Here is a 23,360-nt window from a genome sequence, read left to right as displayed (position 1 = left end):
ATTTGTGAAAGTACTTATGACTCCTGAATTTATATCAAGTCAAATTAAAGGAATGTCGCCATCCATCCATCCATCCATCCATCTATCTATCTATCTATCTATCTATCTATCTATCTATCTATCTATCTATCTATCTATCTATCTATCTATCTATCTATCTATCTATCTATCTATCTATCTATCTATCTATCTATCTATCTATCTATCTATCTATCTATCTATCTATCTATCTATCTATCCATCCATCCATCCATCCATCCATCCATCCATCCATCCATCCATCCATCCATCCATCCATCCATCCATCCATCTATCTATCTATCTATCTATCTATCTATCTATCTATCTATCTATCTATCTATCTATCTATCTATCTATCTATCTATCTATCTATCTATCTATCTATCTATCTATCTATCTATCTATCTATCTATCTATCTATCTATCTATCTATCTATCTATCTATCTATCTATCTAATCATTATGCAGTATTCTGGATTGGTCTATCACATAAAACAAACACATTGATGTTTGTGTTGGTTGTAATGAGGAAAATTGTGGAAAGTTGCAGGTGTATAAATACTTTTGTAAGGAACTTTATCTTTGACACATTGTAAAGAAAGAAAACAAACCCAAGACATTACAACGTATACGATTCCAAGGTGGTTGCGTAGAGGCATTAAATCAGTGATACCTTTTGCATTACATCTCTGTAAATGTGGCCTTGGAATGTACAGAAGGACCTTCTATTCATTTGTTTGTTGATTCATGGAGATCAAATGGTTTTTAAATGTAAAACGGGGGCATAAATCGGTAAATTAACCCAAAGGCAGATGATCTACTCTCAGAATGTGAGGATGAAGCTGAAACAAATATTGCTCTCCACCTGCAAAGAAAACTATTGTTTACCACATTTTGAGTTCCAAATTAAAAAGCACGATTAACCAAGAAATTACCTTAAGTCACACTCAAGCAATACCTTGTTTAAGTAGTGTTTGGCATTAATGGAAAACTTATATGGCTTATATAATGGCCAGTGGGTCACAAACCCCTGATCTACCACCAGGTTCTACTGAGCTACCTAATGGTACAGGACCAGTTATCTCAAACACAGTTTATGACATAACCTTTGAGATTATCATAGGTAAATATATATTACACTGTCTACCACTCTGAACTCTGTGTTATTGCAAACATATGAGAATGTGATATCTAGTTGAAAGATCTGTGTTTACCGGTCATAGTCAGAGTTTCAGGTCATCTTTCATCCTTTTGAAGCCTCTCTTGCTCAGTATATGATCTTTATTGACAGGTTACGGGCATTATAATAATTTAGAGTAGTTTTAGCAGCTCTGGCTTGTATGGCGGGCGGTGTTGTAATAGATACTTATTTGCCTCAAGGTTATTTTATGGCCTTTTGAAATGATAAAATGTTTTGAAATAAACTTTTGCACCCAGTGAAAGGTTGTTTCCCTGATATAAATCTCTAGTTTTCCTGCAGCTGTTTTTGACATTTTCCAGCTGCTTAACATCTTTTGTTTTTCTCACTGTTGCCGTTGTGCATGTTTATTGAGAATTTGCCATTAAAGGTCCGTCTCCAGATATGTATATAGTTTTTGTTTTTGCCGTCGCAGCCTGTTTTATGTATTTCTTTTTTTAAATTTGTTTTGCCTGTGTTAAAGGCAAGCTGCAACAAAGGGGGACTTAAAAGTTATGAAACTTAAAGGTTGAGATTTGCCACTTGTCATCTGTCTTTAAAAACAATTTATCACATACGAGCTGAATTACAAAAAAAATAAAAAAATAAAAAATGAAAACCTAAACCTAAAATAACAACACACCACAAGGTTTTCAACATCATATTCTCATCTTATTTTGCAGTTTACTGCATGCCACATTGAATAAAAGTCTGAAAGGTGCATTTGTCCCAACCTCAGAGATTCATTAAGATAGAATATCTGAGCTACAGATGAGTGATGACAGTTTCTGAGATGATTTCTTTTTTTTCTTTCCTTCCATGGGGCATGGGAGGACTGCAGATCATGCACTGAGATCCTTCAGGGTAATACTGAGAAGAATTATTTGCATTATCTCCTGAAATGGAACACCATAAGCTATTGATCCGGAATATAGCAAAACAGACTCATCAACAAAGTGTTTTTATGTGATCTGAGATTTATGACACTTCTTTCTACGGCTGGTGCACAATTGAGGTATTTTCATAGATTGGCAAATGTTTTTCAGTCTGAAGAAGACTTATGAACTGTCATCCCGCCAGCGCTTGTGTTCTACAATAAGAAAGTTTGATGACCTTTGTCTTTCATTCTGCTGTATTGTAGAACATTTCTTTTTGTTATCGGAAAAGTTTATTTCTCACAGCCTTTTTTTTTGTTTTGTTCTATTTATACCACGCAGTGTTCGCAGCAGCAGCTCCTTCAATCCCAGGGTTTGCTTTAATGTTAGACGTACATCTGCACAGTTTGGATTTGGATACAGAGCTAAGGTGAGCTGGCCGGCCTCCCAGTTGTCATCCGCTCTGCAGCGGTTAAACTCGGCCCGAAGAGGATCAAGTCTGAAAAATTACTTCTCACTCAGTAGGAGATAGTTGAGTGTATTCAAAGGACCTTGTCACTTCCAATATGCTCCCAATGAATCTCAGCCGTTGCTGATCCAAGGCCTCGACGCACTCTGCTAGAAAACCAATGTCTACAACCCCATTCTGCCACCGCGCGCAGCAAGATTGTTCCTTCAGAGCTCATTACTATGGCGGGATTTAACAGGTTGCAGACATCTACATATAGGATGGGCTTGTAGTGGCATATTTTGTGCATCTCTCAGGAATGTCTTTGTATCAGTGGCAAGAAAAAAAAAAAAAGAAAGAAAAGAATGTAGGTCATAATTGTGTCAAAGTGTGTTTGGATTTCAGGTAGTGAAACGAAACAGAAAGGGGCAGCTTTTGAGTTCAAGAATACAGTTTCAGGATATAAAGCTCCTTTTCAGAATTTTTTTATATCATTTGAATTGCTTTATAAGATGTTTCCAGTGTGTGTGTGTGTGTAATGAAAGATTCATCGATCCAGCAAATTTTCAAGCTTGGATTTTTTTAATTCTATAAAACTGTTTGTTGACATAATCGCTGGTCTAACCCCATCATTATCTATCGTTTGGTGTTTCTTGACCTTAAAGTCGACTTTCTCTTCTAGTTTTTAAAAGGATGTAAGTGAAGAGCTGTAGCAGAACTTTATGTTTATTTCAGGGCAATCGATGCATAACTTTTTAGTGACCTCATGTCTTTGAGCTTCTACTGACATATGGATTCGGTTCCAAAGCCAAGTCCCACAGCATCTGTGTTGTCTTGGCTCATTTTTGGTTTAAATCTTATTTAAAACGACAGCCAAATAACTTGGAGGAAGAAGTTTGTTGGATTTCATGCAAAAAAAAAAAAAAAAAAAAGGTCGATAGTCAAAATGTGGCAACAGATCCAAACTCAACTACTTTCACATAAATGAAATTTGAATGTTTTATTAAACTTCAGAAATACATCTGGATAATGAAATATGTCATCCATAGCACTATGGCACTGGGTTGTTACTATTTAAGTTAACACAAATCCATGTGTCCATCAGCACTCCGGTGGAAAGGGTAAAGATCATGTGAATATTGGCTTTTTTTTTAGAAAAAAGATGAAATTAAGAAAATTTATTAAAATACATCATGCAAACATAAAGAGACACAAAGCTATTCCCAGTTTGTTTAGACACTGAGTTAATTTGTGCTCATTATTTACATGTGCTGATTTAATGTTGAAAGCCAGTTAAAAGTGTATCTTTTTAAATCTGCTTTCGTTTAACTTTGTCTTGTGTATTTTTTTATCTTCTATTCAAGAATCAAGAATAATTTATCTGTCACTGTGGCGAAATTTCTCTTTGGTCACTCTGGTTCACATTACACATAATGAAGACAAAAACTGACAAACAAACTGGCAATGAACAAGGGTTACATTTTGTGTTTTTTTAGCGTTCAGGAGAGTTATAGATAACAGAAACAGTTTCTGAGTTTTATGTTGAGATATATACCTTACCTACAGTTTATTCCTAAGTTACTATCTGTCAGTCACTGCTGGAACAGGATGGAGACATGTACAGTAATCTAAATGAACAGATCATGCAAACTGAAGAAAATACAGCAGCAGCACAAAATGTTTATTTTTTTCATGCTAACAGCTTTGGCACTGTTATTGATCAGGTTAGAAATCAAACTAATACAGCTGAAACAGAATCTGCACAGGCTTGTATTACCGTAGGTGGAACAGCATATTAGAAAAGTAGTTTAGATGTTTCTGTTAGCACTTATAGTATTTGCCCTGTGGAAGCTAGCACATGATTATCATAGGAAGTTCAGGACATTATCATGTGTCACATTAACAGGCTTCATGGAAGAAATCCAACAATAAGTGATGCTGGCAATGTTTGGTGCACGAACAAGTTCACGCAACGCTAAAGCGATCCGCACCTGATGAACAATACGGCACACTTGTGAATATTGCGAGAAAGAAGAGAGGTAATCAAAAGCTCCACTGCAACGTTTGTGTTTCAGGCAGCCTAGATAAAAGCACATTTTTTTTTAGTCTGCTGTGGTTGCATAAAGAATCTTCCAGAAAACAATTCTAACATGTACGCCTTTTCCTGCTCGTCTTACAAACATCGCAAACGGAGAGGCTCACCTTTATGATCTTACAAAAACACGCTGAGGAAAATGATTGCTTGTCTCTGTAGCTTTGACAACATTTGGGCAACCGATGTGAAGATTGTGACACAGGGTGGGGGGGTTCATGTTTGCATGGTTCACACAGAACTATTGTCTTTAAAGGGCTAGAGACAGTAAAATTATCCTGTTAAATTTTTATTTATTTTTTTCCTCTTGGTGTGGGAGAGTTGCATTGGTTACTTTAGTTTCTGTTTTAATCAGCTGAAGCTTGAATGGTCACATAAAGCAACATTATCAACAATTCAACATTTACTGAAATTGTCTTTAGTGACAATTTCAGAGGGAAAATAGGCAAGTGTCATTAAGAGATGCTTAACACGGATTTTCCTATGCACCCGGATTGTTCAGGGATACTAATTTGCTTGTTTTTTACTCAGAAAAACAAACCGAAGAACAGACAAAAAGGCTGTATCTTTGTCTAAAAGCTGTGAAGTGCTTGCAGCGAGCAGATCGATGTGTGGAAATAAGTCATTTCAGGGGTTCTTTGGAAATGAAAGCTACTTTTTATTTCTAATAACACAATAAGAGGTTTAGAGCAATTTCAAGAAGCCTACCGTTGCTCTTTTCTTGTATTTTTCCTCACTGTGAGCCACAGGTTTAGAAATGCCTCAGAGACTTTGAAAGCCACATATGAGTCCCATATATTATAATATGTGTATATTCTTTTTGCCTGCCATAAACAGATGTCCCTAGGTAATGTTTGGCACAAGGAGATGTCAACTTTATCTGTAGGTTATTCAGACCATTTAGGCTTTCCGTTAAACCCATAATGTCACTAATCATTTCCCAGGGTTTGAGGCATCATAACACAGGTTTTGTTTCTGGAAAAACACAAAAGTCATGTTTTTTTTTATTTTGTTTGTTTGTTTCTTGGATGTGAAAGTGAAGGGAAACAGAGGAGTCAGAGTTTTTCAGAATTGTGACAGCAACTTCTTGTTATTCAAAAATAAACTTTTCTGTAAGGGATCAGAATCTCAAATCTAAGCAGATGCTGGAAAAAAACGGATAAAAGAAAGACATTTTCTTGCAAACATAACTGTCTCCTCCTTGCTCATAATGCTGCAGTTAAAAGGTTAAGAAAAAAGAAAAAAAAACCCGCCATTGAAATGCTCGTGCTAATTCAAATTCCTTTGCCCTTTTCTGGTTTCTCTGAGCACTGTCTCACTTCGGTTCTCTTTTTCATCTTTCAGGAACTCGCTCTGAATCCTGTGGACCTGAAGCGGCCCGAGGGCTCTGACATACACCAAATCCCGGCCCAAGGGAACGGTGGAGATTAAAAACTTCTGATTGAGGTGGAGAGGAAAGAGACACAAAGACGGGGAGGGAGAGAAAGAGGGGGAGAGAAAAAAAAAAGCTTATCTTTCACCTTTGTTCTTCTTAATGCCCCGAGTGAAGGATCTCCAAAGAATAACAGAAGACACACACACAAAAAAAAAAAAAAAACCAGCTGCCCACAACAGCGGTCAGAGGATGAAGTGAGTAAAAGAAAAGAAAGGAACAGGATTACATCCTGAGAAGGAGCCAAGCTCATATTCTGCTCTAATTGAATGCCTGGGAGAGGCAATAGACATGAGAGGAATCCTTTTCTGTAAAAACTACTTCAAGAGGCATTGCAATTAACCCTCTGGCCGTCATAAAATAATACCTGGCTATTGTTGTTTCCTGATTGCTGGTGTGGATTCCTGCTCGCACGTTGATCATGTTTCAGCCCCCAGCGTGTGGACCGAATCGGAACGGCTGTCGGAGAAACATCCACGTCCTGCCGCCGCTGCTGCTGCTGCTTCTTTATAGCTCCCTGAAGGCCTCTCTGGCCGCCAGACCCAAAGGGCCGGGACAAACGCATCTGAACTCCATCCGCATCGACGGAGATATCTCCCTAGGTGGGCTGTTCCCCGTCCACGCCAGGGGCCACGATGGCAAGCCCTGCGGGGAGCTGAAGAAGGAGAAGGGCATTCACCGACTGGAAGCCATGCTCTTTGCCCTTGACCGCATCAACAACGACAACAATCTCCTGCCTAACATCACGCTGGGAGCGAGAATCCTGGACACCTGCTCCAGGGACACACACGCCTTGGAGCAGTCGCTCACCTTCGTCCAGGCGCTGATCGAGAAGGACGGGACGGATGTCAAATGCCTCGGCGGGGGGGCGCCGATCATCACCAAACCAGAGAGGGTGGTGGGCGTCATCGGAGCCTCGTCCAGCTCCGTTTCCATCATGGTGGCCAACATTCTGCGCCTGTTTAAGGTAAGACAGCCTCAGTGTCGCTGGGTGACTCAGGATATAAGGCTGAAACGCAAAAGAAAAAAAGTGGAGAAAAAGATTTATGATTTGTTTGTATGGATCTTTACATAGATCCCCTCATACACAGTATTTGTTTGAATAATTAATAACCGAAAAAGAACATACGCAGCTGTGAAAGAACGGTGGATGTGAGCGCGAGGCGTCTGCCGCAACACAACGGACTTTCCCGTAACTTTGGAGAGGAGCTCCCGTTGTAAATCTCATCATTCCCACTGTTGCCCTGGAGGACTCGGGTTGCTAGGCAATGAGAGGTATTACCTGTCACAATACAGGGGTGATTAATAAGATTCCCCGTCTCGTCTTTTCCCCAAAGCCTTTCGCACAATCAGTCAGGTGTTTACATTTGCCCGAACCGCAGAAAAAAATATGTTCTGTTCATGCGCATTTGGACATTTGATGAATTATTTAATACATATTTTATTTTCTCGCCAGTCAGCTGTGGCAAATGTCCCAGTTCTTTCTTCTTTACTGAAGGTGTGAATGCTTTTTACAGGTTGGCTCACTAGAAAACAGCAATTTATATAAAAAAAAAGAGAATTACTGTTGTGTTTTTACCACGGTTTTGTGAGTGTTGTACATAACAATCCCTTTCAGTGGAGCAGTAAATTACATAATTCAGTCATAATTGACACAAGTGACTATTCTTTAGTCTCGGTAAATACTTAGACTTTAACATTTCTCATAATCCTGTGTGTTAGTCATCATAACTGGGTAGGGAGAGTGGGAAGACATCTTGATATGACACAAAAATTCATGTCTAACGCAAACACACTCCACTTCACCTTTTCTTTAAAAGTACTGCTGAGTGCGAAGCTGTCTCCCAACTCCTGCAGTGGCTTACATATGTGAAAATGGGGCACCGCTATCTAACAAGGCACACCATTTGATAAAAAGCGTTTAAACCGGCTACAAAAAGTACATTTCCAAGTAAGTGAACCCCAATTCAGAGCTTATTGTTTGTTTGTAATGCATTGAGGTTCCACAGGGTTGAATAGACTCATGCTGGACAAGAAAATCGTTTTAATCTAGAGAACATTTTCAGATACATAAGTCATGAAAATAATAACTAGTTGCATTGTCAGGCCCGGGACTATAATGGATGGTGTTTCTCTCTGGCTGCCTGTTTTATTTTATGTTTATTCCAGTTTCATACAAAAAGTTAGTGGATTTAAATCTTTTATTGCTTGAAGAGCTGTCACGATAAAACAATTATGACCTCCATACCATAGCAAAAAAAAAAAAAAAGAATAGATGACAACATGTGACTCTTTGTGTTTTTATTTTTTCAAATCTTCTGACAATTTTACATATTTCCCTGGGTGTCTTTGTGAATCTCTGATCTGTGCCCCCCCCCCCCCCAAAAAAAAGAAGAAAAAACAAGCTTATCCCCAAGAAAGCAAGACCTCTCAGCTTAATAGAAACTGAGATTGAATATCACAGAAAAATATTAACAACAAAAGAATATATAAAATAAAAAACACACCGATAGATCTGTAAAACAAGGTTTAGATATTTTCATATTCCGAACTACCAAACAGCTAACCCATATTTCATAAGTTCACGAGTTCAAGATCCCTTACTTCACCTGTAATTAAAACTCATTCCTTCTCCCTAATCTGCCGTTTCTCTGACACATTTGTCTAGAGCCCATTAGTTTTAGAAACCTGCGTGTAGCTGTCCATGCATCATTATCACAATCTTACCTGCTTGAGATCCCATCAGTTGCTTCGGTGTTGTTACGTCGCATGGGTGCTGGGGTTTCAGTGAATAATTTCTGTTATGTCCATAGAAAGCTCCATAACACAAAAACTCCCTCATTCCCGGCGACTCTTAATGCACCTCGATGCATCAAAAATAGATTTTTTATCTCAAATAGGTATCTACAGAATGAAAAGCTAAGATGGCAAAAATGCAGGGGCATACATCATTCATGATGTTTCATTAAAGAAAAAAAAAGTTCAGGACAAGTTTAAATTATTTATAAACATCTTTTTACTGAAGGAACTTGCTTTCTGCATGCGTGGTGCCGATTTCTGGGCGGTTAAAAGTGTTCCTTGTTTGTGAGTTATTTAATCAACCTGACATTTAAGGATGAGCCATAGAGATCCTTTTAGAGCCTGTTGTTCTTATCTTTTACAGAACGACGTCTACGTGTAGGTTGTTCGTAGGTTGCCTGCATCTCCTTCAACCACAGCTTGGTGCTGAAGGAGTAAAAAAACAAAAAACAAAAAAAAAAACAGGTTTGTCAGTGTGACAGACAGCTAAGAGAGAAAACAGTGCACTGTGCAATTCTAATTGATTTATCTTTGGCATTTCATTGTGATCATTACCATCTGGAGAGATACTCCGCAGCGGGACACAGTATTATCACAGGGGCATAATTATTGGATGTAGTCTTTCATTTCCTTGATTGGAGAAATCTCTGTGTCATAAGTGATAATTGCATTTGGGTGACTATAAAGTCAATAAAACGCAATAATCCAAGTGAAAGCTTATGCGACACTGATGGGCGACTGCGGTACTGGGGAGAACTTTACACTCGCTTATTATAGGCGAGTGTAAAGGAAGTATAGGAAGTGATGTTTGAAGCTCAAACACGTACACCTGCACTGATATTCGGTTAGATGCACCTGAGCAAACGAGAGCTTGGTCACACACCTTTGGGAGTCACATAGACTGTTCTGTAATAATTCCTGCCGGATATCTGAGCACTTGTCTTGGCGGCATTTGTAGAGTTTATTGGTTTCCCGTTGTACGTACACATTTTCTTTGCTTCTTCACAGTGGCCAAATAGGTCAAACCCTGTCTTGTCTAACCACAAACACCTATGTCTTTTTTTTTTTTTTTTTTTTTTACCATTTTAGCACAACAACCATTGATATATGAGTTAAGTTTAAAAAAAAAAAGCTCAAAGGCTTATTAATAAGGTGGCATAACGTGGACCAACCGATTAAAGCTAATTACAATTTAAAGATATTGTTTATATAGAAATACTGGAAATAATGTATAAAGCATTGAACAAAAGTCTTCCTTCTATTATTTCCTATTCAGAAATAAATTAGGCTAAGAGAGAACAAATATAATTTGCAAGGTTTGTTTATATTTGAATGTGCAAAAGAGAAGAGCCAGATAAAGTCTAGACGTGTTTCAGTTATTGGTGTGAAAAACTGTGGAATGAACTGAATGATGATTTTAAGTTATGTCCTTTCTTGGTGAACTTTAAAAGAGCTTTAAAATGTAAAATGATAAAATCTTACGCTGTTATGCAGATTTAAATAGGTATTGTTAAGATATCCTGGTAGGTTGTAAGGTATAGAAACAGGAAAGGCAAGAATAAGCTTTGCTTCAGCCTATTCCTTTTTTGGTAAATCGTGCGTTTGTTTATTGTTGTTCTTTTGTTGTTTCCTGCATTTAACATGGACGATTTAGCAAAATAAAGTGACTGATTGATTGACTGATTATGATTTACCAACAATTGAAATTATATCAGAAAATTCTTGCTCAATATATTTTACAGTGTAAAAATATTGCCTGTTTATACCGACTTCATGAGTAATTCCTTGGTCAAAGTGCGAATGTCGAACATCGCCAGAGCTAGCTTTCTCCTACTATATCTCTTTCTGTTGAGGGGATTTAATAGATTCTGATCAGGAAAGAATATAGCCTAGTAGATTATTTGTCATTGTCACACTGCACGATAACATTTGAGGTGCCGTCTTTTGAAGCAGAAGTCAAAGGCGGACTGATAAATAGTTCAAAATGCCAGTCTTGAAGAACAATGAAGCTCTTGCCAGCCTCTTCTCTAACACGACAAACTGGGTCACAGTTTTTGACTCAACGTTTGTTTAAAATTGCACAACCTCTCTCCCAAAAACACAAACCTTCCATCTGTGCTAAAAGAGATGAGATAGCAGTTTTTAGAGGGTTTGTGGAAGTTATTTTGCTCTCAGCTCTCCGTTGAGCTGCATTCATGTGCATTTATTGCATTATAAGTCATCAATGTTCTCTTAAATTCACCAACATTCATTTTTGATTTGTTGTGTTTTACGTCAACTTATAATTTCTGTAAATCAGAACTAGGAGTTGATGTCCTGAAATTTACAGGAGGAATATTTTTACACTGACTACAGTGGTCGTCCTGGAAAATTTCACGTAGTATGGATTGGAGTTCTTTATTGCTGAAAGGTTTGTATGATCCTGTGCTTTTACAATTGGATTTCAACTTAGTCCACTAGCTGTTTGTAGGACCGAAAGGTAGAAAGAAACTTTAAAACAGCCACATGAATTCACTTGGCTTCTGTGCAGCTTCCGGGTCAGATATTAAGCAAAAGGGAGAGTTGACTTTCGCTTGCTTTGGCTTTTATTGGCTAAGCAGATTTACACATTTAGCTAGTTTAATTAAATTAAAATGTTATTATCTCCGCAGTCCTGTATCATAGCTTTGTGTTACGCAGGGTTTCACTCTGCCACTGATTCAAGTCTATTAAGAGACACACAGGGTTGCACACTTGACAAATAAATGTAAGCAAAACAACATTGGCTAAAAAGGAAAAAATGAAGTGGTAAAATGTCAAAAAACAAAAACACATAAACCTTTATTTTTGCATCATAGCTTACGAGTTTAACAAATCCATTCATCAATTTTATTTGAAAATTATGTTTTGGCTGCGCTCTGAATTTTCATTAGAAGGAAACTGAAACATACTTAGTTTAATGTTTATTTATGTATAAGTTAATGCAATTCTCCAGGAACAGCCTGCAGTCTGTGTATTATTTGATAATCTCTGGGATTCAGAAGTATTACAAATCTCATGGGATGTTTCCCGCTTGTGAAAGCCTCCAGCTTTGTCAGTTTAAAACACACGTTCAGGTTTTTTCTGCATCATTCATCCATCTTTTAAGAGTTCAACTTGTGGCTCCGCTTTACGGTCCGGTGCCGTTCTGGGCCCCCGGAAAATAAAAGCAAAGTGTGCAAAGTTGTTGTTCCTGATTCCTGATCGCGCTGCTGTCTTTCATGGATGAAATATTCCAGCATGTTAGCTCTCACAGGTAGTACTCAGTGTGGGCCGCGGTAATGAGCGTCTCCTGCAGCGTGCTCCTGATCCCATTCTCACACGGAAGCCTAAAATCCTTTGTCATTAACGCGCCGCTTGTTCCTTCTTCATTAATGCGCGTCCTTGCATATCACATTTACATTTCTCTGATCTCCTTTCCCTTTAGCTTCATTGTATACTTTAGCAATTCCTGGTCTTATAGCTAGAAAGCTGCGGATTACCGTTGCAAATCCAGTCTGTCAACGCGTCGAGTAGACGGACGTGATCTGGGGTTTAACTGCTGACTACCAGCGGGGTTTCTGTATCACCTTATTGACATCAAACATTTTATAATTCTCTGGCCAATCATGCAGCATCAATTCTCGCCATTATGGGGGAAAAAGAAGAAGGGTGTCGATTTCTAACGCGGGATAAAAATGGCTGCCTTGTTACGCCAAACGGTAAATCTTTAATGGCGGGAGAGCTGTGTGGTCACTGAGGTCGAGGCTTGGAGTTATGGCTACCGGGGAATGTATTTAGGTCAACAAGATCCCAGATGGTTCGGCTGGACCTGCTGACGTTTCAGAGCTTTTCAACTTTACAGCCTTCTCATAATGTCGTCTGTGTCAGCAAGACGTTTGCTGCAGGACCCGAGATGCAGAGAGCGGCGCTGCAGACAGACACGAATGTTTGCTTTGAATGGAGCCGGCGCTTGCACATAAATACCGTCTCAGCATACTGATGAAGACAAGCCTGTTCTTTGACGTATAGTCATGCATATTAGTGCGTATTTGCACAGCCATACAGCACTAAGGGACACACAGTGTGCTCCCAATCGACCGACACAGAGAGGCAAGCGTGCACCAGAGGCATTTGCAAGCGAACTCCTTTCAGCCGAGCGGCATCCACCACCTCAGAGTGGCTGGCAGTTTTACTGTAAAGTGTTTCCTCAGCACACGCAGATGCATACAGATGTGGTCCAAAGCAGCTCCATGAATACTTTACTTTAACCTTATGTAATTCCAACACAGGGTCTTACAGCTGCAACCCAAGAATATTTCAGCGTTGTTTAGAGAAGTGGGAGCTGCTGTGTGACGAGCATTCAGGGAAGGGATAATTCATGATCACAGACAAGCTATGTCAGATGATTACATTATTCATTTGCCTTGCAGATGCGCTCATAAAGTTGCCACACATCACCTACAAGGCAGATTACAGTACCCGTTTAGCTCAGCTGGAGGCTCTGGAAAAAAAGATTTGCCTCACAGCTCAACCATTACAAACGCCGGCATGGCTCCTGTTCACTGGAAACGAAAACTGTTTTTATACATTTACTTTCTTGACTTCTTTTGGTGCACATCAGTAGCTTCAGAAGTCAGGCAGTGACCCAGGTTTAAGAAGCTCAGAGAGTTCCACCCTTTAATGCTCGCTGGAAGTCATTTCGCCGGCTCCTTGTTGTGACGGTACAGTTCGCTGCCGCCCCGAACAAAGAATCCCATTCACCGAACGGCTGGTTTCACACATTAAAGACTTAAAGATAAGTAATAAATTATAAATTTAGAGAACAATACAAGAAAACATCTTTCTTTCAAGCCAGAACACAGGGATCTTCAGCAGCCAAGTCCTTCTGTTTTCTTCCACTGTCTTTGTTCAAGGTGTTGTTTTTAAATGTACACTGAAGAGGCAACTTGCTGAGTTCATTGTTTGAAACAGTGAGGTCAAGTTTACGTTTTAGTTTGTTTTAAATAAAATTGTATAACTTTTATTTCCTGAAGGTTTCAGATACATCAAAACAAAACGCAATACCTATATAAAGAAGTCAAATATGTTGATTTAATTATTTGGATGGAATCTAAACTACAAGTTACAACTAGCCGCCATATTCACTAAGAAAGTATAATAAATTGTATTTAAATTTTTTTCTGGATAACCATCACACATTGAGCAGTAATGTTGAGAAATACACTGTAAGACGCATTAAAAGCCGCAAATACGTGCTGAATACAGTGAAGCAAGATGTGTCATAATTGAGCAGTGACTCATTTTTCAAACATAAAGAAGCTTCAGTTGATGCGTTTTAAAAGCAAAGATATTTTGGGGGGTAAGAAGAGCTTTACAAATCCCCTTTTCTAATCTAGTTTAGCCTGGAGTGGCACATGTTAGTGTCATTTTTTCCCTTCTTTTTAGTGTCATGACTCATTTTTGAGTGAGTCCTTGAAAAAAAAAGAAACCCACTTATAGTAAAGCTGCAATTACATAACAGCATGCGAGGTAAGAGCCATCAGTGTCGATCTGATTCAAAGCATCCACCTGCAGCAATAGCCTGGCTGCAGAGAAAGCCGTTAAAGAGGATGACGTGCCAGCAGTGTCTTTTCTTCAGCTCCTTTCGGTGAGCACGCCGCTCCATTCTGCAGCTGTCTTATGGTCGGAGCTGCGCCCAATCCTCCGTTTCCAGAGGTGTTCACCATCTGCTTGGTTGCAACCTCTCTCGGCAAGTTAATGGTTATTTGCCCCCGGTTGATCTTCTGCTCCTGACTCCACCCATCATAGAATCGCCCCATTCGAGTAAAACCAGTAAATGTTCAGCTTGTATGATTAACTAATGTGCCACAAAAACCTCAAATGTTTCTTTGTATCTCTGGTGGGAAGACGCAGAGGAAGCCTGATAATGACTGAGGATGCAGGGGATTTTTTATTTTTTTATCTGTGAATGTAGACTCTAAAGAAGTACACATTTTGACAAAAAAAAAAAAAACAGTTTCTTGTTTAGAAGCTTTGAAAAAACTAAACAACCAGAATTAAACAGGAAGTCTTCTCTAAAACATATTGTTTCTGCCGATGTTTCATCCTGCTGAATTGCTTGAAGACAGCTTCCTAAGTTAATTTAAGAGTCACGATGGGATCTCCCAGAGAGAGCTGTCAGGGGAGATGTCTGTGTTTCCCTCCTGAATCTGCTGCCCACACGAACTGTTCATAGATACGTGCAAGAAAAAAAATGACACGAGGATTTTGACACACGGTACTTAAAATCAAATGCATGTTGCAATGTTATTAAGGCGTGAATTTATGTTCCGTACACAGATTATACTCACCTCCTTGTTGAAAATGGGTTACCCTTTTAGTGCATTTCATCACTTCTAAGGATTCTGGATTAAAGCAGATTACATGGTTGTATCTTTTTTTTTTTTTTTTTAAATATCCAGTACACCTCTTAATTTTCCCTCTACATGGTGTGATGAATTTTGAAAACCCCAAAAATGGGTCATGAAATTTCATGCTTCGTCTCACCTTGTTCTGATGGTTTCTATTTCCCCTCATAAACCTTCCAGTGACACGGTTTAATGACGGCCCGGTGCCAAGATTGATTTAGCTGCTCATTTGGGGGAGTGACAGATATATCAAGATTAACTAGCCCGAGCTCATCGAGGCGTTTCACGTCAACCAAACCCTCTCATTTAGTGAGCAATTGACAACATGATTGTTCACAATGACTACTTCATATTTTTTTACATGAAGTTTACCTTAACAAGGTGTCATGTTTAAATATCAGGGAGAAAAAGTAGTGAAAGTAACTTGTTTGTGTATATAATTTAAAGCTAAATTACAGAGACACGTTTCATGGTATAAATTACCATCACATTTAAACACAGGGGGTTGCGTTCTTTATTAATTACAATCTAACATGTATTGTTTTGCCTCTAAAATGTGAAAACCAGCAGACACTGAAAAACTGCATAGAGAGCACAGGTACTTTGTAATTTTTTGCAACGAGGGCCATTTTGTCCTGAGTACTGTAAGTCATTGTGGAAGCTGCAGATAATAATCCTGCTCGGTGCGGGGAGGTGGTATTTTTCCATTTTCTGTCATTTCCAGTGCCATCTTTCCCTCTTCTGTATGCCGTCCTTTGCCGTTTCTGTTTTCCTGCTATGCCATTACCACAATGTGGGTCAGAGTAACTGCGCAGCTATTAAACCTTGTTTTTACAACAATCTTTTTTTTTTTTATATTTAAGGTGTAGGAAGTAGCAGATTTAATTAGAAAGGTTGGTCTTTGATTGGCCAGATATAATCAGACCTGTTGATTGATGCCAGTGGATCTTTCTGCATCATCCAGGTTATTTAACGCTGCTAGTGGACCGGCTGCTTTCACCAATGATGTCAGGCTGTTTCGACCTCAACACAAAGTAAATATTTTATGGATAGCTTTTCATTTTTTTTCCTGGTTTACTGAAATCTGAAAATATTTAGCTTTTAACCAAAAAGTCCTGTGTTACATATGGGGCTTCTACACATTGTTCAAATACAATTTTTATTCTTTTTAAAATAAGAACACGTGTAGCCCTCTTTGTTTTTTTCTTAGCCAGTTTTAAAGGGGGAGACACAAGTTCACATGGACATTTCTCGCAATTTCTCCACAGTTAAAATGATTTATAACCCTAGCAGATTTTAACCTAAAGTGATCTTACGACCACGTTTTTTGTTGTTGTTGTTGCTGGAAATAATATTACCAGCTTGGACCGGCTGTGCAAAAATCATAGTTAAAGACTGGCATCATGGAAAGTAGGCTTTCCAATCTCTTGACGCTCATTACCAAAGTGCAGTCATCAGAAACACCAAAGGAAACATGCAAAAACTAGTCTGCAAATATCTCAAATGTTTAATTGCTGTAATGCCAATAAAGTATTTTCCATTAGATATTGAGAATGGGATTAAAACTGTAACATTCATTTAACATCCAAAATGCAAAACGAAGGGCAAGAGAAAGAGACAATAATCAAAAAACAAAGCGGAACATGTACCGAGAAGAGGTGATCAGCGGAACTACACACTAATGAAGAATGGCTGAACAGAAACTAAACAAGCCAGATTCAGAAATTAGAAAATACAACAAACAGAGTACAACTCCACAAGAATGACTTATATACAAGGGAGACAAAGACACGAGAAAGTGAAGAGAACTCAGCCCAGAATGGAGCAGACTAACCAAAATAAAACAGGAAAAAATCTACAAATCAGGAAAAAAAAGAAGGCTTCCACTTTATAAGCTTCAGAAACTTAAATACATGCAGAGGTGTCAAGTCATTATGTTTTAGGATCTCAGCCTCAACATCAGAACAAGTGCCTTCCGGAAAAAATAGAAGAACCAATCACAGTCATTCAAGTCATTGCCATAGCAACCAGGGTAGACAGACTAATACTGCATTTAAAGACAATAACATAAAAAACAGCTTGGGTAATGCCAACCTTCCTCTGTGGGTTCCAGTTCAGTAGGACCTAACCGCATCAGCAACCCAGCATGCATTGTGCCGACCTCCATGGGCGAAAGATATCACAAAGAACATGAAATATAAATATGAATATGCTTGGGGGTTACTTCTACTTTAATAATTTAAGTAGTTTTATATCCAGTACTTTTTTGATTTTACTTGAGTAGAAGGTTTGAGTTGATACGTCTACTTCTACGGAAGTATTATTAAATCCTAGTATCTATACTTCTACTTGAATAATATATGTGAATACTTTTGATACCTCTGAGTGCATGAGCGAAATAACACAAAGTTCTATACATCATGACAATACCCCTCACACCGTAAATACTCTCTTTTTGATTTGAGCAGATGCCTCTATCATTTCCAATAACAACAGTTCAATGAAAATGACTTTACGATTTTAATAAGAGAAAAAATTCTAATCCAAACAAAGAGATGATCAGGTTGACAATCTGCAGATTAACCCAGGCTTTTGTTTTCAATAAAGCATTCTATAATAGCATCTGCTGAATTGTATTATATTATTGTTTGACCTTACCTACAAAAACAGACCCCACAAGTTACATTTGTGGTTCAGTTTGTATTTTCGCTTAAGCTCCATGTGAAGACTTTAGATTTGTGTCTTGTGCGAACAGTTTTGCAGACATTTGGTGCACAAAGTTAATGCCTTACAGTTGCCTTTGGCACAGTGTATTAATTCATACGTAACCCCTGCATGAGACAAGGTCTTGTTGGGATTTTAATGCCACAGTCTTCATTCAAATCCTTTGTCATTTAGATTTTTGACTTGAAAATAATAGAATTTTCCTTCAGACCTAACGTAACTAATTAACTGATGAAATATGCTTCAAGTGCCGTCTTTGCACTCAATAACGTGGTTTTCGATTTTAATTATTGCTGATTTTCCTCTTATTTTGCTGCTTGATGAGGAAGATTCATTGTGACTCATTCTTCAGGGAAAAAAAGTCGTGACAGCAGACATTGCTACAAGACATGCATTTTAATAGTAAGAAGAGTTTTATATGATTTTATAATGGAGAGCCATTCCTCATATCATTCCTTGAGATCCTTTTTATTAAGTGTGATTTGATTCTGTTTTTTTGTTGTTGTTGCTTTTCATGCAATAAAAGCTGCATTAGTGAAGGCAGGTGCTGGTGTGCAGGATTTCTCTGAGCCACAAGCTGTTTGTTTCCACATAATTGTTTTACTTCATAATCACATTTTGTTTAGTTATAATCTTCCCTTGCCAAATACAGCCAACTCATTCTTGAGACAAATTAGACATAACAACATTTTTGTATTTTGAAGCACTGACAAACCTCCATTGAGGATCCAGATCCAGACATTCAGCCATCTGTCTGTTTTTCTGAGATGCCAGACACTCGTATGTTTGTATGTGAGTCCGGGTTTCTGGGTTTAAATCCAAAGTGGATGTCAAACTTACAAGAAGTTTGTTTGTTTGTTCCGATTTATATTAACAATGTTAAATAAATGAAACGTCCAAAAGGATGAAACTTTTGTCGGAAATCTGCATCAACACAAAAAGCTTCACAGTTGTGTCTGTTCGGTCCGTTTCAAGGCAATCTTAGCAAAAATCCAGCTATGACCATATAAAATACTATTTTCATAATTTCTATGATAATTTATTGTGAAAAACCAACCAGGATCATATAGGAAGAAAATACAAAAACACGATACAAACACAAGTACCACAAAAAGTTAAAAATAATTTAAAAAAATACATACGCATAATCTTTAGTTTGAGATAGTACATGCATATAAATTCATATATATTATATATATATATATATATATATATATATATATATATATATATATATATATATGGTAGTGCACATGTAATCTGCAGAGAGGGAACACAGAGGAGAGTTTAAGTTGGTTTAAAATCACTATCACATGTCTCATGTACTTAAGATATATGTTTTAAAGGAGTCAACAGAATGTGAAATACATACATTTCCAAAAGTATTTGAGTCACCCTTCCAAGTCAATACATTTCATGGACACAAGTGTCTAAAATTAAGCTCTTAGGCATGCAGAGTGCTTTTACAAATGTTTGTGAAAGAATGGTGAACTCTCAAGTGTAGTACTGTGATAAGATGTCACCTGTGGAAAAGAAAAACCTTTTATTAAACTTCATGGCTAAAAACATTCCACAGTCAACTGATAGAGACACACAGCCACTGATAGTCCTATGGGTGGGGTCAATGGAACCATTCTGGTCTTATTTCTTTCTTTTGAGGCCTTCCTCTTTTTTTCATAAACTTGTAACACAGTTTGAAGCTAAAAACATTGTCCACTACACCTTTAAGAGGGAACACAGCAAGCTTTAGAGACAATATTGGAAAATATCCAAAGTCTGCACAAAACGTACATCTTTGACTACATCTGACAGAGTTGAGTTGGGGAAGCTGGAGAGTGAAAATAAAAGTTCTGTTCAACAACAGAGCAAACAAAGCGGGGGTCATTCTTTTTTTTCTGCAACATTAAAGCTCCAATAGTAAACCTTTATAAAAATGTATTTGTTACATATCTGCTAAAACTGTCACTTTGTTCTAACAGTATAATATGAGAGAGATAAATTGTGAAAACATTAAGCTCCTCTGGCTCCTCCCAGTGGTACTACCACCATTTGCAGAAATACAGCGCTCCCGGACAGAAACGACCAATCAGAGCAAAGAGGAGTGTCTTAGCAGTGTCATTCATGCTGGTGTACACGCTGCTCACGCCCCTCCCCCACACCGTGCGTACCGTCGTTCCAGCGCAAGATTGACAGTGTGCTGCAGCTGTGCGGAGAAATGGAAGAAAACTTAAAACCATAGTTGGTAATCCTGTTCAGAAACACTTCTTTATTATACTGGATAAAATCATCCTTCCATCCTGACAGTAGTCAATACATTATGTATTCAGAAAAAGGATGCAATGAAAAGTCGATCTCTGTGGGAGCTGCAGGCCTGTAAAAACTCTAACCAATCACTGCTCTTTGCACCAATGTGCAGCGATTTGTCAGAGTTTAGGTCCTGCTCTCATACCTCTCTGTCCCTCAAGTTCCGGGGCTATCTCCTCATCTATTGGTTCTCCCACATGCCAATCATTCTGACACGCTCACATAATGCCAATGTGCGATAATGCTGCTGCTGCACTGGCTGTTCGGCGCTGGGTTGGCTGTCATTTGTTTTGTTGTCAGCAGCAAATAGAAACACACTCTGCTAGTGAGGAGAAATAGAGCGGTGTGGAGGAAGCGGCTGTGGGTGCACGAGACCCTCAGGTCCAGAGAGCTTGTTAAAGAGCTCCGTTTCCACAGCGGTACGACCTCAAACTTGTATCATAGAGTTCAGGGAATACTCCCCCATTTTGCTTCCTGCTCGAACTTTGACTGTGGCGTGCGCTGCGCTTGCACTTTTGCAAGTGGAAGGCCCACTAGTCCACGGTTTTGTTCTGAACTCCCTACTCCAGCTTTAATTAAGAGAGAGACTCCTGTCTGCAAAATGTTTCAATATAAGCATGTAACTATTAGAAGATTAGCGAGCTGAGTCAGAGTGTTCAGTCGGGCCATAATAAAATCATGTTTCATCACTAACATTTGACCCAACATTACCAATCAATTAGAATCTTAATTAAGGGGGCTTTTTCCTTAATTAGTATCTTTTGTCCCCTATTTATAAATAGACTCACCTATCTGGCAATGATATATAAGATCACACAGTTTCCAAGGTGATATCAGAGGATATTGTAGCTGTAAAATTCCTTTAAGACGCCTTCTGTGTTGCTGGGAATCTTTGCCAGGAAAGCCGATGAATCTGAGAGCTCATGTTTCATTTTCTCTGGCAGATCGTTGGCCGCCCTTCCTTTCAAACAGACTTCCACTGAACAGGGACAGAGCCCGTCGCAGCAGCTTATCTAATATCGGGCGGGGTTGATTCAATCAGATGGTGCGCAGGATCACCGTTGCAGCATATCTGTAGATGCTGCCTCACCTGGTTAATTGCTTTAAGTCTCTTCAGTTGCATCCAAAAGCACTTCGGCATGTACCTGCTAATGATGACTTTCAATTAACTGAAATGAAACAGAAAAACTCTCAAGTAATTCACATTTGTAATTTTATCAAGTGAGAAATGTTGAAGCATAAAATGATTAAAGTCAATTATCTCAAAAGGTATTTTCCACCTCTTTACTTTTGACTCTTCTTCGTGAGTATTGATAAAAAAACAACAACAAAAAATGACACATACAACCATGCAAAAGATGACTAAAAATGAAATTCAATATTACTTTACAAAAATTGTTTTGTTGGAAAAAAAAATAAAAGAAATGATAATGATAGTGCTAAATCATTCCACAACCTTTCTATAATTACACTGCATGAAAAACAAACATACAAATAAAGGAGAAATCTAAATCAGTATACTATATAAATATAAAATAGGACTTTTGATTTTGCTGTGCCACCCCAAGATTCTTTTAATGGACCTATGAGGACCCCTCCTGAAAAAATGTTCTGGAGGCAGCACTGCTTTTTATGCCCTGCATGTAACAGCGATTTTCTGTGAGGTCTGTATGTCTAGGCTGAGGAAGAGGGTTGTGTGACCTAGAATCAAGTCTGACTCAAATCACAAATTAATGACATTAGACGTGACTTGATGAAATCATAAAATAATGTTGGACCTCACTCGGACTTTCACACCTGTGAATTATGACTTCACTTCAACCTAAAACCCTTTGACCCGAACAGACTTGATATTATACACCAACCAGAAGGTATGTTAAAATTGAAAAGTAAAGCACGTGTAGCGATGAAACTGTGAATCGCGCGGTCAAGCCTCCCAGCTTTTTGGCAATATTTCCCTCTTGTGTTACCACACAAGCATACTGCTACCACGATGTTTACATGCATTTACTCTGCATCCTACGATGGCAGTCGAGACAGCGAAGCCCTGTCATCCCGTGATATAGAGGTGTGCACAAAGTTGGAAAAAGTTGTGTGCACGGCATCACAAACAACAAGTGCATCATAACTCAGTATCATCATGTAAAGTGTCACAGACCGAGACCAGTCTCAGTTACAAGCCTGGTAACAGTGACAGCCAGTAAGTCAAGTATCGACATTTGTACGGGATCCCAGAGCTTCCAAAAATGTGTGTCTATTGTGTTGGGGGGATGAACCCAGCGAAGAATGCTCTAAGATAGAGACTGATGTCTTTGCTGAAGTCATAATGGTATTGTTTTTTATTATAAATCTAAAAATAAAACATAGCAAAACAAAGGCAAAAGAACAAATAAAAAATATTAGTTTTAATATCCCCAGGTATATGGAGCTGGGGATATTAAAACTGATTTTCTCCACAGACAAATGCAACGCTCACAATGCATCTGTGCTAAAGATAGGTTTAACAACAATTTATGGTTAATATAGGGATTTATTTATCTATTTTTCCACATGCCAATTTGCAACATAAAAATAGCCTGCTTTCGCATTTTTATTCAGATGAACCACTGTTTTTTACTGTGACTTAGATATTTGTCAAATCACTTAAAGTTAGATTTGTTCGTTTCCAGACAGTTTTTTAGTAATTTTCTATAATTCCCAAATCTAATACAGCAGAGTGAAATTATCTAATCAAATCATTTAATTTGCACAGATTACAAGGGGCTCAGAAAGAAACAAAGTTGAGGCAGGAAAACATGTGGCCTGAAAACTAAAGGAGAGAAGCAACAATATGCAACTCCTCCCTGGCATCTAAACTTACACAAAGAATGATTAATAAAAGCTAATTAGGGAAATGACACATGCTCAACATTAGTTTAAAGGTATATAGCCTATGTTATATGCTTAAAAAAAGACCTAAAGCCATGATAAAATACGGTTATATACACCAAGCGTCCATCCTGATAGTGTTTTAATGGTCCTTTTTGAGGCTAAATATGTATGAGCATATATAAACAGACTACTGATAGTGTCGCAGAACTA

The 23,360-nt window shown here is 38.3% G+C and overlaps 1 protein-coding gene across 1 annotated transcript in view; it reads left to right on the top strand.

Moving 5' to 3' along the window:
• LOC118556623 (metabotropic glutamate receptor 4-like) overlaps window positions 1–23,360 on the top strand; it is a 137,903-nt gene that overhangs the window by 40,373 nt on the left and 74,170 nt on the right. The window contains exon 2 of the mRNA XM_036124553.1: window positions 5,958–7,012. Within this exon, the coding sequence (XP_035980446.1) occupies window positions 6,467–7,012 (546 nt within the window). The 5' untranslated portion in view covers window positions 5,958–6,466. The remainder of the gene's footprint in view (window positions 1–5,957; window positions 7,013–23,360) is intronic.

Source organism: Fundulus heteroclitus, chromosome 20 (assembly GCF_011125445.2).
Source record: "Fundulus heteroclitus isolate FHET01 chromosome 20, MU-UCD_Fhet_4.1, whole genome shotgun sequence".
Taxonomy (NCBI): domain Eukaryota; kingdom Metazoa; phylum Chordata; class Actinopteri; order Cyprinodontiformes; family Fundulidae; genus Fundulus; species Fundulus heteroclitus.
This window is presented reverse-complemented; position numbering and strand designations above follow the sequence as displayed.